General features: G+C 42.0%; 1 protein-coding gene across 1 annotated transcript in view; it reads left to right on the forward strand.

The window, feature by feature from the left end:
* capn12 (calpain 12) overlaps positions 1 to 20,278 on the forward strand; it is a 137,289-nt gene that overhangs the window by 11,660 nt on the left and 105,351 nt on the right. Inside the window, exon 2 of the mRNA XM_039768143.1 lies at positions 5,783 to 5,852. Within this exon, the coding sequence (XP_039624077.1) occupies positions 5,783 to 5,852 (70 nt within the window). The remainder of the gene's footprint in view (positions 1 to 5,782; positions 5,853 to 20,278) is intronic.

Raw genomic sequence — 20,278 nt, forward strand, 5'->3', positions numbered from 1 at the left:
CAGAGTGCTGACAGTTTCACCTCAAAAGTAAAATAACTCATCCGTGTGCTGCTATGCAAGCACAGTAAACAAGACTCACACATTTAAATGAAGCCTGATGGAGGAAGTGAAGTCATCTCAGTTCTGAAGGTGGCCAGAAGTCTTGCTATGCAGGATAACTATGGGGTCTTCTCTGAAAAATGATATTAATGTGTATTTGGGACTTGTCTGTAAATATTCTGATCATATCACAGCACAGAAAAGCACATTTTAAGGTTATTTAAAGTGTGGGAAGAAAGCATTCAAAATATTCTCCACACTGTCAAATGGCCACCAAGTGCCAGAGCAGTTGAGTCACCACAGGATTGATCTGCAGGTTTGTGTTCTTTATAGTAAGTTCAGTCCACTCCATTTGAACTTCAGTTACTTCATACTAGGTGGCAATTTGCTAATCTTCACGTGTCCAATTTTGGTGATGACCACCGACTTGGTCTTGTGCTGTTACACCCTTCCACTTCAAAGCCCTTCTGGACTGAGTAAGTCTGGCCATTCTCTGCTGATGTCTTTTGGTAAGAAGGTCTGTTTGCCCACTTGCTGGATGTTTTTTTGTTTAATGCCCGATTCTCTGTAAACTCCATGGAGTGTAGTGTGTGAAACTCCCAGGATGACAGCTGCTTCTGAGATGCTAGAACCACCATAATTGGCATCAACAATCTGATCATGGCCAAAACATTTTGACAATTCGGTTGTTTGGTTGAGCAGCAAGTCATCCACTTGTGTGTGTTGGAGTTACAAGATGGGCTGTTCTGAATGTCAGATGGTATGTGATATTCGAAAAAAGTCCACCAAAATATTGGTGGGCAAGCAGAACAGAAACAGCCCAACATGCCTTCCCTGTACATTGAGGGAAATGATTATTCAACACATTAACATTTTTCTCATTAAACGTGTTTCTAATGCAGCTATGCACATGAAATTTAACCCAGAGATTGGTATTAACTCAGTAAAACAACAAAGCCAAAGAAATTGTAACATTCCAATCCATAAAAAGCTATGTGCAGTAAAGTGGAATGAAACAGGAAAAACATTTTGAACACGCTAACAGAAATTCATTTGATATTTAGTGGAGAAGCCTTTGATTGGATTGACCGCATCAAGACCCTTCCTGTACAAAGAAACATGTCTCTCATTGTGTTCAGGTAGGATTTTGGCCCAACAACAACATTTATTTCTATAACACATTTTCATGCAAATTGCTTTATAAGAAAAACGAAAAATATAAAAATAAGATTAGGCAATACTAATTAACAAAATTAAAGTAAGATCTGATGACCAGAAAAAAACAACAACAACAACAACTAAAAAACTCCAGGGTCTGGAGAAAAAAAAAAAATCTGCAGGGGTTACAAGGGCACGAGACCACCCAGCCACCTCTAGGCATTCTACGTAACATAAATGATCTCAATCAGTCCTCATGGCTTTCAGGCTTCATGTGGAAGAATTAGATGATGATGGTCATGTGGACCTCTGGTCTTCAATCCATCAATGTAGGGACTGCATGGTATCCTGATTAGGTGGTGGCGGAGCAGATCACCACCACAGAAAAGCAGAAAAGGAACAGCAGAGAAAGTCGGTTTTAGTATGGATTGCGGAGATATGATAAAAATTATAATTAAATGCGTTTTGGCGGACGGCTGGGGTTGGTACCCAGCCGGGACGCCCAGAATGACCTGAGAAGGGCTTGCGCCTCCTCCAGACCATGAGGGGTCGACCGCCCTGGTTGTGTTGGGGGCCACGGGTAGAGGGCTTGGAAGCCCAACCTTGTAGGGGCCCGTGGTCACTGCCAGGGGGCGCCCCAATGCCTTAGGAGCCCTGGAACTTAGCACTTCCGCCACACCAGGAAGTGCTGGGGGTAGAGAAGCAGGGACACCCGGAGTGCTTCCGGGAGTACAGCCAGCACATCCGCCTCACGGTGATTGCCGGGGAGCACCTGGAGCACATCTGGGTGTGGATAAAAGGGGCCGCCTCTCTTCATTCGAGGCTGGAGTCGGGTGAGGAGAGGACAAAGCAGGAGAAACGAGAGTGGAGGCGGCCCGAAGAAAGGCAGAGAGTGTGAGAGGCCTGGACTTTGGGGGACTTGTCGGGGTTTGTGTGCGCTTTTGAACTGTAAATATTGTAAATAAACGTGTGGTGGTGGAATTGCAACATGTCTGCTTGTCTGTGTCCGGGGCTCATTCACAGCATATACAGAATATCAGGGTTACACTACAACGAGAAAGCCATGTTAAAGTAGTGTGTTTTCAGCAGTTTTTTTAAAGTGCTCCACCGTATTAGCCTGGTGAATTCCTATCGGTCTACAATTCCAGATTTTAGGTGCATAACAGTAGAAGGCCGCCTCAGCACTTCTTTTAAGTTTAGCTCTTGGAATTCTAAACAGACCCTCACTTGATGATCTAAGGTTATGATTTGGAGTTTAAGGTGAAAGACATTCTGAAATATAGGATGGAGCAGAGATTATTGAAGGCTTTGTAAACCATAATCAGTATTTTAAAGTCAATTCTGAATGGCACTGGTAACCATTGTAATGACATCAGAACTGGAGAGATGTGCTTGGATTTTGTTTTCCTCGTTAACATTCTGGCAGCTGCATTCTGCACGAGTTGTGACTGATCTCTTTTTTGGGTAGCCATACTAGTCCATGCTTCTTTACAGACAGCCTTTAAATCTTGAAGATTCTGGAGGGCCCACTGGTAAATCTTGATCCTCAATTCCTTCCATAAATGTTCTATTGGGTGTAGGTCTGCTGATTGACCCACTCCAACACCTGTTATGTCCTTCTTCTGGAACCACTCTAGAGTCTCCTTTACAGTGTTTTTAGGATCATTGTCCTACTAGATTGTTCATCCTCATCATCACGGTGGATTGTTCTAAGGAAATTCCTGGTACATGGCTGCATTCACCCTTCCTTTGAATTCCTTAGTATTAATAAAGAAATAACCCCATACCATGATACTTCTACCTCTGAACTTCACTGTAAACATGGTCGTTTTAGCTGTTTCTCATCCAAATATGGCACATCATTATTGTTTTGTCTCGTTTGACCATACTACATTCTTCCAGTAATCTACAAGTTTCTCAAAATGCTGTGTAGCAAACTTCAAATGAGCTTCTACATGCCTTTTCTACAGTAGTGGAGTCTTTCAGGAAGATTGCCGCATGGAGGCCACGGCAGTGGTGAGCATTGCCTGTTATTTTCTCTGTGAGGTCTTTACCAGCTGTATTCCAGGTCTTTCTGGAGCTCTTTGAAAGCGGTCATTTGCTTCTGGGCTGCTCTTCTGACTGCCTGGTCAGAAATCTTGTGAGGAGCTCCTATGCGTGGCCCATTGATGGTGGAGTTATGGTCCCAGTTAAGAAATCCGTCAATAATCAGTGCCATTGCTATGTTGCTCAACAATCCTGGCACAAAAGTCTTGGGAGAGCTCTTTGCCTCATCATGAGACGTTCCTTTGTGCCAGCCTGGTAAGAAATAATCGTTATAATATAATATAATAAATCGTTAACTTGCATTTAGAGTTGGGTAACCCTTTTTCAAATTGTGGAAGTTCTAACTGAACAGCATGAACTAACCTGACTGCCTTGTTGGGAATCTTTAGAAATACTTTTGTGCTGTGATATTCTATCCCTCATAATGGCACCAATGGTGATAATAGGTACATGTAGGAGTTAAGAATTCCATCAATGACCAGTGTGTTACTCAGCAATCTTGTTTGTGAAGGTCCCGGGAGAGCTCTTTGCCTCCACCCATCATGAGATGTTTCTTGCATGATAGATTGCTAACGAATGATTTGTTAACTTGCCTTCAGAGGTGTGTAACCCTTTTTTTCTAATGTTCTGACTGCCCAGTTGAAAATCTTGCAAGGAGCTCCTGTGCGTGTCTGATTGATGGCATTGTGATGTTTCTTCCACTTCTGAATAACGGCGCCAATGGTGCTTATAGGAGAATTTAGGAGTTAAGAATTCTATTGGTAACCAGTACCATTGCTATGTTGTCAACAATCTTATTGTGAAGGTCTTAGGAGAGCTCTTTGCCTTTGCCCATCATGAGACATTTCTTGCCTGACCACTTGGTAACAAATAATTTGTCAACTTGCGTTCAGAGGCGGGTGACCTTTTTCCAAAAAGTGGAAGTTCTAAACGACCAGCATGCGCTCACCCAGCACAGGCAGGAGAACTCATTAATGGAATCAACTGCTGTGCTGCTTCTTCTTTCTGTGTTCAATGCTATTTCCCTGTGTTAATGCACATAACGTTTTTATGGATCCCACCTGAATGCTTTGAGACTCATTTCTTTGTACAGGAAGCGTCTTGAAGCTGTTATCGCAAACAACGGCTTCTGCACCCAGTATTAAATACATTACAGTTAGCATGTTCAAAGCTTTTTTCGTGTTTCAATGTGCTTTATTGGCATACATTTTTGAAGAATGGGAATGTTACAATTTCTTTGGTTGTGCCATTGTGTTTTGTTGTTTCCCATGCCTGATCTGAATTTCATGTACATGGCTGCATTGGAAATACATTTCCAATACATAAGATGCTGCAGATGTTCTATCAGACAGTTGTGGCGAACGCCCTCTTCTACACGGTGGTGTGCTGGGCAGGCAGCATAAAGAGGAGGGACGCCTCACGCCTGGACAAACTGGTGAGGAAGGCAGGCTCTATTGTAGGCACGGAGCTGGACAGTTTGACATCCGTGGCAGAGCGACGGGCACTGAGCAGACTCCTGTCAATCATGGAGAATCCACTGAACAGGATCATCTCCAGACAGAGGAGCAGCTTCAGTGACAGACTGAGGAGATCATTCCTCCCCACACTATGCCACTCTGCAATTCCACCCGGGGGGATATAATTAATATTATACAAAAATATTGTCTATCTGTTATACCTTCATTGTTATCACTTTTTAATGTAATATTGTTTTTATCAGTATGCTGCTGCTGGAGAATGTGAATTTCCCCTTGGGATTAATAAAGTATCTATCTATCTATCTATCTATCTATCTATCTATCTATCTATCTATCTATCTATCTATCTATCTATCTATCTATCTATCTATCTATCTATCTATCTATCTATCTATTTGATGGAAAAAATGTTGATGTGTTGAATACTCATTTCCCCCACTGTATATAAACTATAACTTTACATTTTCAAACCTGCTTAATCCAGTTCTGGGTCCCGGGAAGCTGGAGCCGTTTCTAGCAGCACTGGGATGGTGAAATTCAATTTTGCTCATTAGAGTTGGGTACACAGCACAGTTTTAGCTATGTGTTTTAGGTCAGTCTTTGAAGAAATGGAGAAAACCAGAATAAAAAACTGTACTGTATTGTATTGACCCCCTTCTGTTTGACACCCACTGCATGCACAACCTACCTGGAAAGGGGTCTCTCTTTGAACTGTCTTTCTTGAGGTTTCTTCCATTTTTTTCCCTACAAGGGTTTTTTTTTCAGAGTTTTTCCTTGTCTTCTTAGAGAGTCAAGGCTGGTGGGCTGTCAAGAGGCAGGGTTACATTAAAGCCCATTGCGGCACTTCCTGTGTGATTTTGGGCTATACAAAAATAAAATTGTATTGTATTGTATTGTAAAGGGAGGCACTGTAAAGTTTTACTGTGTGTTAGTGGGTAATAATTTGAGGCTGCATGATTTCTCACATTGCCTCCACTGTGCTTAAACTGAAGACATCTGGCCTGGTTTGTGTGCCTGTGAGTGATTACCAGCACCTAACTGGTTGTGCAATTCTATTGCAGGAGATCAACAAGCAAGCACAGTTTATTGAGAACACAGCAGAGACCACGGACATTTGCCAGGGACAACTAGGTAGGTGGAAAAAAGGAAACCAGATGTAAATTTATGAAGACTTTGTGTCTTATTAAGGCATGACTCGGCCAATTGTGTCTTTTGAATAACTCTTTACTTTCATCTATGTTTCTGTTATATCTGTAACAAACATGGCTGGTTTTAGGCACCAGGCTGCAAGGGCCACACAAAATATTTATTTTTTGTTTTTCTAAAGAAGTATTCCTGCCACTAGAGTGAATGATACAGTTCACTGTAACCTCTTTGTTTCATTATCCCTGAGATAACTCGTCCACTGCTAGACGCACACACATTAAAATATTAGAACAATCTGGACAAGAACAGGCCATTCATCTCAACAAAGCTTGCCAGTCCTATCCACTTAATTCATCCGAAATAGGTTTGGAACCTCCCTAAAGTCTCTAATGTCTACCACACTTCTTGGTATCTTATTCAATGAGTCTGTGGTTCTCTGTGTTTAAAAAAAATAATAAAATGTCTGTGTGAAATTTACCCTTCACAAGTTTCCAACTGTGTCCCCGTGTTCTTGATTAATTCATTTTAAAGTCACCGGTTAGATCCACTGCACTAATTCCCTTCATGATTTTAAACACTTTAGTCAGGTCTCCTCTTAATCTTCTTTTATTTAAACTGTAAAGGCTTAGCTCTTTTAATCTTTCCTCATAGCTCATCCTCTGTAGCCCTGGAATTAGCCTAGTCGCTCTTCTCTGGACCTTTTCTTGTGCTGCTGCTGTTATGTCCTTTTTGCGGCCTGGAGACCCAAACTGCACCCAGCACTCCAGATGAGGCCTCACCAGTGTGTTATAAAGTAGAGCAGAACCTCCTGTGACTTTTACTCCACACATCAGGGCGGTAGATGACCTTACGCTACCTTACGTCAGCCTTCTTAATGGCTTCTGAACACTGTCTGGAAGTCGATAGCTTAAAGTCCACTATGACTCCTAAATCCTTTTCATAAGGTGTACTCTCGATTTTCTGACCGCCCATTGTGTATTCAAACCTAATATTTTTCCTTCCTATGTGTAATTCTTTACATTTACTGACATTTTCATCTGCCACACATCTGCTCAAGTCTGCATGCTGTCCAAGTTCTTCTGTGATGATATAATGGATTCCAAATTATCTGCTAATCCACCTATCTTGGTATCATCTGCAAACTTAACCAGCTTGTTACTTATATTCCTGTCTAAATCATTTATATATATACTGCTCAAAAGAATTAAAGGAGCACTTTTTAATCAGAGTATAGCATAAAGTCAATGAAACTTATGGGATATTAATCTGGTCAGTTAAGTATCAGAGGGGGTTGTTAATCAGTTTCAGCTGCTGTGGTGTTAATGAAATTAACAACAGATGCACTAGAGGGGCAACAATGAGATGACCCCCAAAACAGGAATGGTTTAACAGGTGGAGGCCACTGACATTTTTCCCTCCTCATCTTTTCTGACTGTTTCTTCACTAGTTTTGCATTTGGCTACAGTCAGTGTCACTACTGGTAGCATGAGGCGATACCTGGACCCTACAGAGGTTGCACAGGTAGTCCAACTTCTCCAGGATGGCACATCAATACGTGTCATTGCCAGAAGGTTTGCTGTGTCTCCCTGCACAGTCTCAAGGGCATGGAGGAAATTCTAGGAGACAAGCAGTTACTCTAGGAGAGCCGGAGAGGGCCATAGAAGGTCCATAACCCATCAGCAGGACCAATATCTGCTCCTTTGGGCAAGGAGGAACAGGATGAGCACTGCCAGAGCCCTACAAAATGACCCCCAGCAGGCCAATGGTGTGAATGTCTCTGACCAAACAACCAGAAAGACTTCATGAGGGTGACCCAAGGGCCCCATGTCCTCTAATGGGCCCTGAGCTCACTGCCCAGCAGCATGCAGCTCGATTGGCATTCACCATAGAATACCAGAATTGGCAGATGCACCACTGGTGCCCTGTGCTTTTTACAGATGAGAGCAGGTTCACCCTGAGCACGTGACAGAAGTGAAAGGGTCTGGAGAAGCCATGGAGAACATTATGCTGCCTGTAACATCATTCAGCATGAGCAGTTTGGTGGTGGGTTAATGATTGTCTGGGGAGGCATATCCATGGAGGGTCACACAGACCGCTACAGGCTTGACAAAGGCACCTTGGCTGCCATTAGGTATCAGGATGAAATCCTTGGACCCATTGTCAGACCCTATGCTGGTACAGTGGCTCCTGGTGCACGACAATTCCTGGCCTCATGTGGTGAGAGTATGCAGGCAGTTCCTGGAGGATGAAGGAATTGATACCATTGACTGGCCACCACACTTTCCTGACCTAAATCCAATAGAACACCTCTGGGACATTATGTTTTGGTCCATCCAATGCCACCAGGTTGCACCTCAGACTGTCCAGGAGCTCAGTGATGCCCTGGTCCAGATCTGGGAGGAGATCCCCCACAACACCATCAGTCATCTCATTAGAAGCATGCACCGATGTTGTCAGGCATGTATACAAGAACACAGGGGCCATACAAAGTGCTGCGTACAATTTTGAGTTGCTGCAATTAAATTTTGGCAAAATGGACTAGCCTGCCACATAATTTTTTCACTCTGATTTTTGGGGCGTCTTTGAATTCAGGGCTCTGTAGGTTGATCATTTTCATTTCCATCAAACGATGTGGCATCCTTTCGTTCCTAACACATTACCCAGTCTATATCAGTATAGATATCCAGGAAGATTTCCTTTTCCCATTGAGATCTGATGTGTTTTCAAAGTGTTCCTTTAATTTTTTTGAGCAGTTTATATAGATATAGATTTACTGTATATATATTGTAATAAAGACAAGAACAAACTCATAAAGGTTTTGGGTTTTGAGCCCTGTATACTGTAACACAAACAAGGTCAAATATTTCCACAAAATCATAAGACAAAAAGGGATGGGTGGACAGACAATTTAAAGAACTGGACCGGAAATTAGGAATGTGGAATGCTGGGAAGACATGGTGGTGGATGGGTAGTGAACGTCATCAGTGGGGGACCAGAGGAGAGAAAGGGACCCGGAAGTGTTGTTTTCTTAGTTATTCGGGAACGATTATAACGGCAGAGCTTCGTCTTTTCTACAGGAAGGAGAGAGAGAGGTTAGTACCCCGCCATTGTCCCCTGTCACAATGCGCGTCGAGTCCTTAAGCTGCTCCCCATGCGCTTGTGTGTGTCAATATGTATATATATATATATATATATGTACAGTATATGTATAATGTTAAAAATAGCAGCAGCCCTAGCATTGACTCCTGCTGGACACTCCGCTTAACATCATCCATTTCTGAAGAGGTTCCACGCACCATCACCCTCTGCTTCCTGTGTCTGAGCCAATTCTGCACCCATCTACAGACAACATCCTGAACTCCCACTTCTTTTAGATTGATGCCCAACCTCTCTTGTGGCACCTTATAAAATGCTTTCTGAAAGTCAACATAAATAATATCATATGCTTCACTTTGCTTGTATCCTTTTGTTGCTTCCTCGTAGAATTTGAATATGTTGGTAAAACACGACCTCCCTTGTCTGAACCCATGCTGACTATTCAGTAAAACTCCTGTTCTTGCCATGTGGTGCTCAATGTTTCCTTTAATAATTTCTTCCATTAGTTTACCTGTGATGCATCTTAGGCTTTGTGGCTTATAGACACTTGGATCTGCCCAATCACTCATTTTATATATATCGGGATAATATTTGCCATTTTTGTGGAGTTTCCCCAGTACACAGGGTCTTCCTAAAAATATGTGCCAAGGGTTTATACAGTATACGTACTCACTAACCTCCTTAAGAACTCAAAGGTAAATATTACCTAGTCCTGGTGATGTTTTATTTCACCCTTTTTGATCTAAGCAACCCTTCACTCTCTAAACTTTCCAGACCAATCAGTATCTCCTTAGCCACTTTTACCACTGGGTGATTATCCACTTCCTCACATGTGAAGACCTCAGAAAAATGTGAGTGGAGAGTATCTTCTATTTCACTGTCTGTAATTCCCCTTTGCTATGCCTGATGCATTTCAGCTATAAATGAAACCATACTTGATGGCACTAATAAAAACAAAACATACCACCCTCTGGCATTCTGACTAACAAAATTGCTGCCTATCAATGCTTTCTTTATTGTTTTGCTTTGGGTTTGAAGGATCTCCAACTGTAATGTTCTCCAATCAACAAGTGACCAAGCGACCTCTCCCTTGAGGCTGCTGGGCTTTTATGGTCCTGGGACTGGAAGGAGTAAAGTCAATTACCCTCACTGGGCCATTTCTCAGTACTGTGGAAGCAAAAAAAGTGGCAGCTACCTGGGAAGAGCCTGGAGGGTGACCCTCTGACGTGCATGCGTGACATTGCATATAATAATGTAAAGAACATTTGGATCAACAAATTCCTTATTTGAAATGTAGATCACGAATGAAAAACACTTCAGCCTGCTTGTCAGATGTTTGCATTTTGTTGACAGCAAGCTGCCTGTCACTTTGCACCATAACGAGAAATCCTTGTTGAAAATAAAATCATTCTTTACACTTGACATGCTGGAGCAGAATGTTGTTGCTGACAAATCACACAGTTTGGAAAGGTTGTTTAACAATAAAGGGGCACAAGCTGAATAACCTACTATTGCTTGGTTGGGATCCTCCCTGTGTGGTGTTTGCATGTTCTCCCCGTGTCTGCGTGGGTTTCCTCCGGGTGCTCCGGTTTCCTCCCACAGTCCAAAGACATGCAGGTTAGGTGGATTTGCGATCCTAAATGGTCCCTAGTGTGTGCTTGGTGTGTGGGTGTGTGTGCCCTGTGGTGGGCTGGTGCCCTGCCCGGGGTTTGTTTCCTGCCTTGCACCCTGTGTTGGCTGGGATTAGCTCCAGTAGACCCCCGTGTCCCTGTATTTGGAATATAGCGGGTTGGATAATGGATGGATGGATGGATGTCTTGGTTGGCCGTTTCTCATCTGGACAACAGGGAAAGTTTATCAGATGGTTTGCCACCAGTGGCTAGATTCAGTTTTGTCAAACATTTTTATTTCTAATTTGTTTATTTTTAAACCCCCCCAACATTTTCCATAGCCTTTTTAAAGCAATATTAATTAATTAATTGTTCATTAATTTGTAAAGCATTTTTGTGAACTGTTAAGGAGAACCGTAAAACGGCTCTCATCTTAAAACTTTTTATTTTAGAGTAAATGGATGTTCTCCATATAACTTTTTTTTTTTAATCTGTTGCAGAAATGTTTTTTTTGTAAATGTTGAAATCAATTTTTTTTATGTTTTGTTTTTATATTTAAAAGGCGTTAAGAAATATTGTTTATAATGAACCGTTATTTCCAAACACTCTTTCACCTATCAAATTTGTGAATGAACAAACGGATCATTGTGGTGTTTTTTTTCAGGTTAGCAATAGTGGCACTCATGTTGGAATTCTGTATTTGTATATGGAGTTTTACAGACGTGAGGGCTGGTGTTTTATTTATGTTTACCCAGTGAGTGGTTTGCTGCTTAGGTCAAAATTTAAATTAGCAATAACAGTTGTTGAGAGGTTTACTTACCTCGGCGGTGACAGTCATGTCTCTGGTGACTCTACCTATGAAGTCAGTAGGCAGATTGGGATAGCATGGGGGGTCATGAGGTCACTGGAAAGGGGTGTGTGGCGCTCCCGACATCTTTGCAAAAGGATGAAAGTTCAAGTCTTTAGAGTCCCGATGCTTCCTGTTTTGCTATATGGTTGCGAGACATGGATGGTGTCCAGTGACCTGAGATGAAGATTGGACTCCTTTGGTCTCTTTGGAGAATCCTTGGGTACCGCTGCTTTGACTTTGTGTCGAATGAACAGTTGCTCATGGAGTCCCAAACAAGGCACATTACCTGCATTATAAGGGAGTGCCAATTACGGCACTATGGCCATGTGGCGCAGTTCCCTGAGGGTGATCTGGCTCGCGGGATCATCATTTTTAAGGACCCAAGGTGATGTACCAGACCAGGGGGACGCCAATGTAACACCTGGCTGCGGCAGATAGATGGTCATTTCCAGAGGGTGGGACTGGACTACGTGTCTACCTCGGTGGTTACCAACCATGATCCCGAGCTTGTTTGTCGTGTGGTGGGTGCGGCAACACGCTGTACCAGTGCATGGTCCTCAACCTAACCTGACCTGAATAACAGTTCTTCAATTTTCTGAACACTTTTTTTGATTGCATGGTCAGGAGGAGTCAAAGTCCTTGCTGACACCTTTGGGTCTAAGACAAGAACTAAAGCTGGAGGTGACACTTTTCAGTCACATGGGGGACACTCTATTTAAAGATGTCAAAGATTTAATAGGGAGCAGGAAGTCTGTGCCAGCAACTTTTTGGCTTTTACAGGGCTCAGTTTATATATGTAGACATGCAGGGCCAGTTTATCTACTATATAATAAATTGCTTCCATCTGTGTGCATCCGGCCCCTCTGAGCAAACTAAATGGTCAGTTTGGCTTTGGTGATGCGATTGACAGAGGAATTGCCAGGCAAGTGATGTTGAGCCACAAGAGGAGGAGTAGAGGCATAGGAGGCACACTGAGAGTTGTCCTCAATAATGGGAAGTATTTGCCAGAATACAAATGATGCTTTCATAACAGGTAATGGGAGCCTACTATTGGTCTACAGTTGGTGGCAGTCAAAACCCAGACAGAAGGTGAGCAAGACACCTTGAAATGACAGAGTCTGAGAAGCAGGCAGAAATTGCAAAATGAATGTACAGAGTATCAGCTTTTAGTTTGGCATGTTGGAAGGAATCATTGAATTGCCTAATAGCTGTGGGCAGAAAAGATACCCAGAGGCGCTTGTTAGCACATCCTGAGTGAAGAGCCTGTGCCTCAAAGTGCTCCAAGACAGCGCCACCTGGAGGAGATTTGCTATTGGATTTGACATCCAATTTTGCCACCATCCTCTTTTCCACAAAAGCTTCAGGTGTGTCCAGAGTTAGCCCTGTGATGGAGTAACCCTTCCTTATAAGTTTGTTCAGGCATTTTGCATCTTCTGAGCACGAGTTGCAGGAGACCATAGCGTTGAACACCACACTGGTTAGTAAGGACTGGTAGAATATTTTCAGCAGCTTTTTGTACACATCAAAAGACCTGAGACTCCTTAGGAAGAGTAGTCTTCTTGTATTTTCAGACACGTCCTGTAGGTTGGGGACCCCCAGATGCTTCTAGTTCTGCACCACCTCCACGTCCTCCCCCGATTGGTGAGTGGTCTCAGAGGAGCTTTGGCACACCAGAAGTTCACCACCAGCTCAATATGGCTAGTAATCAATAATTACCTACTATTGTGATGGACCGGCATCCTGTTCAGGTCCATTTCCCATTGCCTAATTGATGATGCCAAGATGGGCTTCAGCCCACTACTACTCTGAACTTAATTAAGAAGTATAAAAGGTGCCATATAGGTGCCTGACTCACACTGGAGGCATTTGTAAAAACAAAGAACTTTTATTTTTCACCTGTGGGCATGTCTTTCCTGTGATCCCCACAGGCACAACACAGTCCCCAGTACGCCAAAGTCACCTAAAACACACCGTTCTTTGGCACAACCACTCCTCCTCCAAGCTTCATTCTCTTTCTCCCGACTCTGGGCATCGAGTGGTGGCTGCTGGCCCCTTTTATACTCCACCCGGAAATGCTCCAGGTGGTTGACTGGCGAGTTCCGGCTGCACTTCCGGGGGTGGCGAATACACTGCCCATATAGGCTCAGGAGTCCCAGCTGCAGCACCCCCTGGCGAGAAACGGAGGCACCGCTCCAACCCAGGGGGACGGCCATCTTGCATCCAGGGGGAGGTATTGCACAGTCCATGGCTGCTCCCCGAAGGGGCGTCCCGGCCAGGCATGGACCCTGGCCGTCCGCCACAGAAAGTTAAAGGACACATACATGTAGTTGATGATGCATGTGATTAATCTAATACCAGTACCCACTCCTATGTGTATTATGTTGTCTTTTGGTCCTTGTCCCTAACTCCTCCTTTTTACCCCTTTTATTTATTGCGTCCCTGTTTATTTTTCAGTTTTTTGCTAATTACTCCCAATTTAGTTTGGAGCCTAAGGGGGCGGGGACTCTAGAAATTCAGCTTCCCTCAGGAAGGAAGAACGTTTCATGACTCAAGAAACAGTTTAGTGTTTTGGGGACTAAACTGTCAGAGCTCAGAAAATAAACACAAAGTGATTTCACATTCAATTCAAAAAGTAATATGTGATGGCTCCACCATATCCTTGCTGTTTCTCATGCATATACAGTTTTTATTTTGGTTACAGTCCTATGCTTCATTAGCACACCCTGATCTAGGAGTGCAGGTTTTTACTTCTAATGAAATCTGAGCAGGTTTGGGCGTGCAACAGATGCCCACCAGCCTACGGCTGAATACAGCTGCCGAGTGAAATACCTTACAAATGTCAGGCATAACTGATTCAATTTCCTGATATGATTACAGTGTGAAAGACTGGGAGATTTTAATATAAAAAGTTAGCAATCCCTGGCTGAAATAACACAAGTTTTGAAAGTCTATTGGAAATCAGTTTGAGATTTCTATCCTCAGCATGGAACTTCTCCCCATGAAAAATAATAATATACATGAAATTGTTAAGAAATGTAGGAACCCAGGAAGGGTTGTGCCACCAGCACAGCTTGTGTGCTCCTTGGTGTGCCATTGTGCCAGAAGAATATGGAGCCATTTGTTAAGAAGAAAGTCTGTCTTATGTCTTGTGGACAGAAGTTGAAGAGTCTCCTTTAAAAAACTAGGATTAGGTTCCAATCTTTACTTGGGAAGGCAGTGGCATACGGAGAACAAGCCTGTTGGTTTGTAACATTGGATAATGAAGCAGCGTTTAGAATTGACATTGCAAAAGAGTGCTAGAAGAGAGTAACTCAACAACAACAACATTTATTTATATAGCACATTTTCATACAAACAGTAGCTCAAAGTGCTTTACATATTAAAGAATAGAAAAATGAAAGACACAATTATAAAACAAAATAAATCAACATTAATTAACATCGAATAAGAGTAAGGTTCAATGGCCAGGGGGGACAGAAAAACAAAAACTCCAGACGGCTGGAGAAAAAATAAAATCTGTAGGGATTCCAGACCATGAGACCGCCCAGTCCCCTCTGGACATTCTACCTAACATAAATGAAACAGTCCTCTTTGGATTTAGGGTTCTCACGGAAGGGCTTGATGATGATGATGGTCACGTAGACTTCTTCCTTTTAATCCGTCCATCATTGTTGGAGCATCATGAAGCTTTGAGTAGGTGGATGTGGGCAGGCCACCACCACAAAGAAACTGGAAAAAGAAACAGAAAAGAGAGTAGGGGTCAGTACGGATTTTAGAGCCACCATGAATAGTTATTTTGAGGAAATTGAACATATAGAGTATCAGGATTAAGTTAAATTAAGATTAAAATGAAGTTATAAAAAGGCCATGTTACAGTAATGTGTTTTCAGCAGTGTTTTAAAGTGCTCTACTGTATCAGCCTGGCGAATTCCTCTTGGCAGGCTATTCCAGATTTTAGGTGCATAGCAGCAGAAGGCCGCCTCACCACTTCTTTTAAGTTTTGTTCTTGGAATTCTAAGGAGACACTCATTTGAGGATCTGAGGTTACGATTTGGAATATAAGATGTCAGACATTCTGATATATAAGATGGAGCGAGATTATTTAAGGCTTTATAAACCATAAGCAGAATTTTAAAGTCAATCCTGAATGACACAGGTAACCAGTGTAGTGACATCAAAACTGGAGAGATGTGTTCGGATTTTCTTTTCCTAGTTAGGATTCTAGCAGCTCCATTCTGCACTCGTTGCAAACGATTGATGACTTTTTTGGGTAGTCCTGAGAGGAGTGCGTTACAGTAATCTAGTCGACTGAAAACAAACGCGTGAACTAATTTCTCAGCATCTTTCAGTGATATAAGCGGTCTAACTTTACTTATGTTTCTTAAGTGAAAAAATGCTGTCCTAATGATCTGATTAATATGTGATTTAAAATTCAGATTACAGTCAACAATCACCCCTAAGCTTTTTACCTCCGTCTTGACTTTTAATCCTAATGTATCCAGTTTATTTCTAATAGCCTCATTGTATCCATTATTGCTGATCACTAAGATTTCAGTTTTCTCTTTATTTAACTTGAGAAAGTTACTATTCATCCATTCTGAGATACAAGTCAGACATTCTGTTAGTGAATCAATAGAATCAGGGTCATCAGGAGCTATTGATAAGTACAGCTGTGTGTCATCTGCATAGCTGTGGTAGCTCACGTTGTGCCCTGAGATAATCTGACCTAACGTGAGATAATCTGACCTAACCTGAGATAATCTGACCTAACCTAACCTAACTGAGATAATCTGACTTAACGGAAGCATGTAGATTAAAAACTCGTGCCATTGGGCCAGCAGAACCCTTTACTGATGGGCTTGACTTGACCAGTCAGTCAAACAAAGGCAGAAATCATAACTGTGAACTCAAATGAGAGCATCACTAAAACTAATGTGTTGTTCATTTTTGATTCGTTCATTTAGGTGTATTATGTTGATATTACTTGTGTGAATTGTTCTTCATTTTTGATTTTGTTTATGTATATACGAGGGGGGACCCAAAAATAACCGGAATTTTGTTGTTGTTCGGTTGGTACTTGTAGTACATGGTTGGGCCGCTAGGGCGATCTCGTTACACTCCTCACAAGTCAGTCTGCCAAGTGCCATCAGTCTGGAAGGTTGTGCTTGTGTTCAGTGAATTTTGTAAAAGTAGTTTTGTGCAAGCGTCGTTTTTTTTACGAGGGCCAATTATCGTGAGCAACACGTGGCAGTAAAATTTTGTTTTCTTCTTGAAAAAAAGTGTTGCAGAAACAAATTGTTATTGAAATGGTATGACAACCCTGAACCACCCACCCTACTCACCGGATTTAGCTCCGTGTGATTTCTTTTTGTTCCCTCGGATGAAAAAAGACTTGAAAGGAAAGCGTTTTGCTGACGTTGAAAAGGTAAAACAAGAAACGACCAGAGCGTTAATGGGCATTACTTCAGACGAATTTAAAAAATGTTTCGAACAATGGAACAAACAGCTAGATAAGTGTATTTCCGCCAATGGAGAGTACTTTGAAGGAGACTAATTGTAGTTTGTACAGAAAATTAAATTAAACACGTTTTAAAATTAAAATTATGTGAATTTCCCCTTGGGATTAATAAAGTGTCTATCTATCTATCTATCTATCTATCTATCTATCTATCTATCTATCTATCTATCTATCTAAAAATATTTCCAGTTATTTTTGGGCCCCCCCCTCGTAAGCTGCCTGTGTTATGTTCCATTTATTTTGTGGGTGGGCCCATCTGACAATCACCAGAGAGAACTGACCTCCACCCTATAATTCCAGAGGGTCTCCCACAGTTCCTAGTGGTTCATTTCGAAACATGCTAGGGAATGGTGAGTTTCCTTTTATTCTGCTGTGCTTATTGTGATTGTGGATTTTTGGACTTTTTGCTCTGGTTTCATTTATGGCTTTTGTGCTCTTCAGAACTTCTTCGTGAGACAGAGTAATTTTGTAATAATAAAACATTTTAATTATAAAGACTCTGTGCTTGCCCTTATTTTCATATTTTTCAGATCCATAAAGACTAAGACAAATAGACTGAGAAACCGTTTCTATCCTTCGGCCATCACCATACTGAAAGCTGCTAAGTGGTCAAGCTGACCGAGTGCACCTTCATGTTTACAATACAGCTCTAAGTTAACATTGGCTAAGGGACAAAATCAATATGACGTATGCATGAGTGGAAAACATTGTTCTGCTGTTATAGACTATTTTGGTTCTTATTTTATTCCCATTTTATTTTAGTTTTAACTTTGGTAATTGCATTTTTTATTTTATTTTTTTCTTTGCACTGGAAAATTGCACCTAAAATTTCGCTGTACAATGTCTCATTCCTACAATGACGATAAAGATTTTGATTTGATTTATTACTAGCCAGGGCTTAACACTGATATCCCCCTCTAGTTGACATTTGTTTTTTTACAAGTGCTTTTGGAACATATTGGGACTTATGTGGTTAGGGACTCCTAGCTTACAAAATAAAGGGCAAAAGGATCCAAAAGCCTAACATCAGAGCTTATTTCTAAAGAAGCCAATGGTCACTAAGAGTCTTAAGCATCCATGGAGAGATAGTGCCTGGAGCAATCACTGCTGCATTTATATGATCATATCCAACAATGCGATGTAGAGTTTAGGAAATGAGGCCCGGCCATTATTTTATGTGGTTGAGGTTGAAATAACTTTGAGTAGTGATGAACAAAATGATTTGTATCACTTCACAAACAGGATTTCTCCCCTGACCGGGGTTCAAAGTCATGTTTCTTGTCTCTTTTGTTCATTTTTTTTTAGTATTTATCTATGCCCATATGGTTTTGGTTTATTTTCCACTTTTTTGCTAATGTCTGTGTTATGTTCCTTGTGTTTTGTGGGTGGTTCCCCAAGGGACAGGCTTCTTCCCCATGAACACTCACACCAGTGTGGTACTGCTTACCTTGTTCGAGCATTTCAGATGATCCCCAGTCACACATGCAGTACAACATACACTCACCTAAAGGATTATTAGGAAGATCTGTTCAATTTCTCATTAATGCAATTATCTAATCAACCAATCACATGGCAGTTGCTTCAATGCATTTAGGGGTGTGGTCCTGGTCAAGACAATCTCCTGAACTCCAAACTGAATGTCAGAATGGGAAAGAAAGGTGAGTTAAGCAATTCTGAGCGTGGCATGGTTGTTGGTGCCAGACGGGCCGGTCTGAGTATTTCACAATCTGCTCAGTTACTGGGATTTTCACGCACAACCATTTCTAGGGTTTACAACGAATGGTGTGAAAAGGGAAAAACATCCAGTATGCGGCAGTCCTGTGGGAAAATGCCTTGTTGATGCTAGAGGTCAGAGGAGAATGAATGGGCCGACTGATTCAAGCTGATAGAAGAGCAACTTTGACTGAAATAACCACTCGTTACAACCGAGGTATGCAGCAAAGCATTTGTGAAGCCACAACACGCACAACCTTGAGGCGGATGGGCTACAACAGCAGAAGACCCCACCGGGTACCACTCATCTCCACTACAAATAGGAAAAAGAGGCTACAATTTGCACAAGCTCACCAAAATTGGACAGTTGAAGACTGGAAAAATGTTGCCTGGTCTGATGAGTCTCGATTTCTGTTGAGACATTCAAATGGTCGAGTCAGAATTTGGCGTAAACAGAATGAGAACATGGATCCATCATGCCTTGTTACCACTGTGCAGGCTGGTGGTGGTGGTGTAATGGTGTGGGGGATGTTTTCTTGGCACACTTTAGGCCCCTTAGTGCCAATTGGGCATCGTTTAAATGCCACGGGCTACCTGAGCATTGTTTCTGACCATGTCCATGCCTTCATGACCACCATGTACCCATCATCTGATAGCTACTTCCAGCAGGATAATGCACCATGTCACAAAGCTCGAATCATTTCAAATTGGTTTCTTGAACATGACAATGAGTTCACTGCACTAAAATGGCCCCCACAGTCACCAGATCTCAACCCAATAGAGCATCTTTGCGATGTGGTGGAACGGGAGCTTCGTGCCCTGGATATGCATCTCACAAATCTCCATCAACTGCAAGATGCTATCCTATCAATATGGGCCAACATTTCTAAAGAATGCTTTCAGCACCTTGTTGAATCAATGCTACGTAGAATTAAGGCAGTTCTGAAGGTGAAAGGGGGTCAAACACCGTATTAGTATGGCGTTCCTAATAATCCTTTAGGTGAGGGTATAAATTGTTAAAATCCATCCTGAATTGCTCACAAAATTGAAATTCAAACTTGGATCACAAAAAGAAAGGAGGATAGGAAACGGTAAAAAATAACAGGCCCAAGTGAGAGAAAATGGGAGGCTTTATATCCGGTGTGTCAACTTCGCTCCTGGTGCCGGCAGGTTTTCATCCTGACCATCTTCTTAATTAGCGACCAATTTTTACTGCTAATTAACTATTTTTGCCTCAATTTTAATTAACTTGACTCAGGCCCCTTTGTTGTTTCTTTTTCTTTAATTGGCAGCCAAACAATAATGAGGCACAAAACAAGCCACCACATGACCAGCTAATCACAATATCTGAAAAATAAAGAAAGGTGAAGGCCTCAGTAAGATTGATCTCTCAGGTCACCAAAACATTTTAACGGTATGCTTAGAAAAAACATAAAATCAACCATTTTTTAAATTTCTGCTGTGGCGGAATGAGAGGAGCAACAAGCCATGGAATTAAATAACGGGTTTGATTAACAGCAAGAATTGGCTTCTCATTAAGAGAACTGGTTGGAGTTTGAAGTCCCAGTTTAGCTGGTCATCTGTTGGCTCGTTTTACATCTCAATTCTGTTTGGCTGCCATTTA

The sequence above is a fragment of the Polypterus senegalus genome, chromosome 11, assembly GCF_016835505.1.
Source record: "Polypterus senegalus isolate Bchr_013 chromosome 11, ASM1683550v1, whole genome shotgun sequence".
In the NCBI taxonomy this organism is placed as follows: Eukaryota; Metazoa; Chordata; class Cladistia; order Polypteriformes; family Polypteridae; genus Polypterus; species Polypterus senegalus.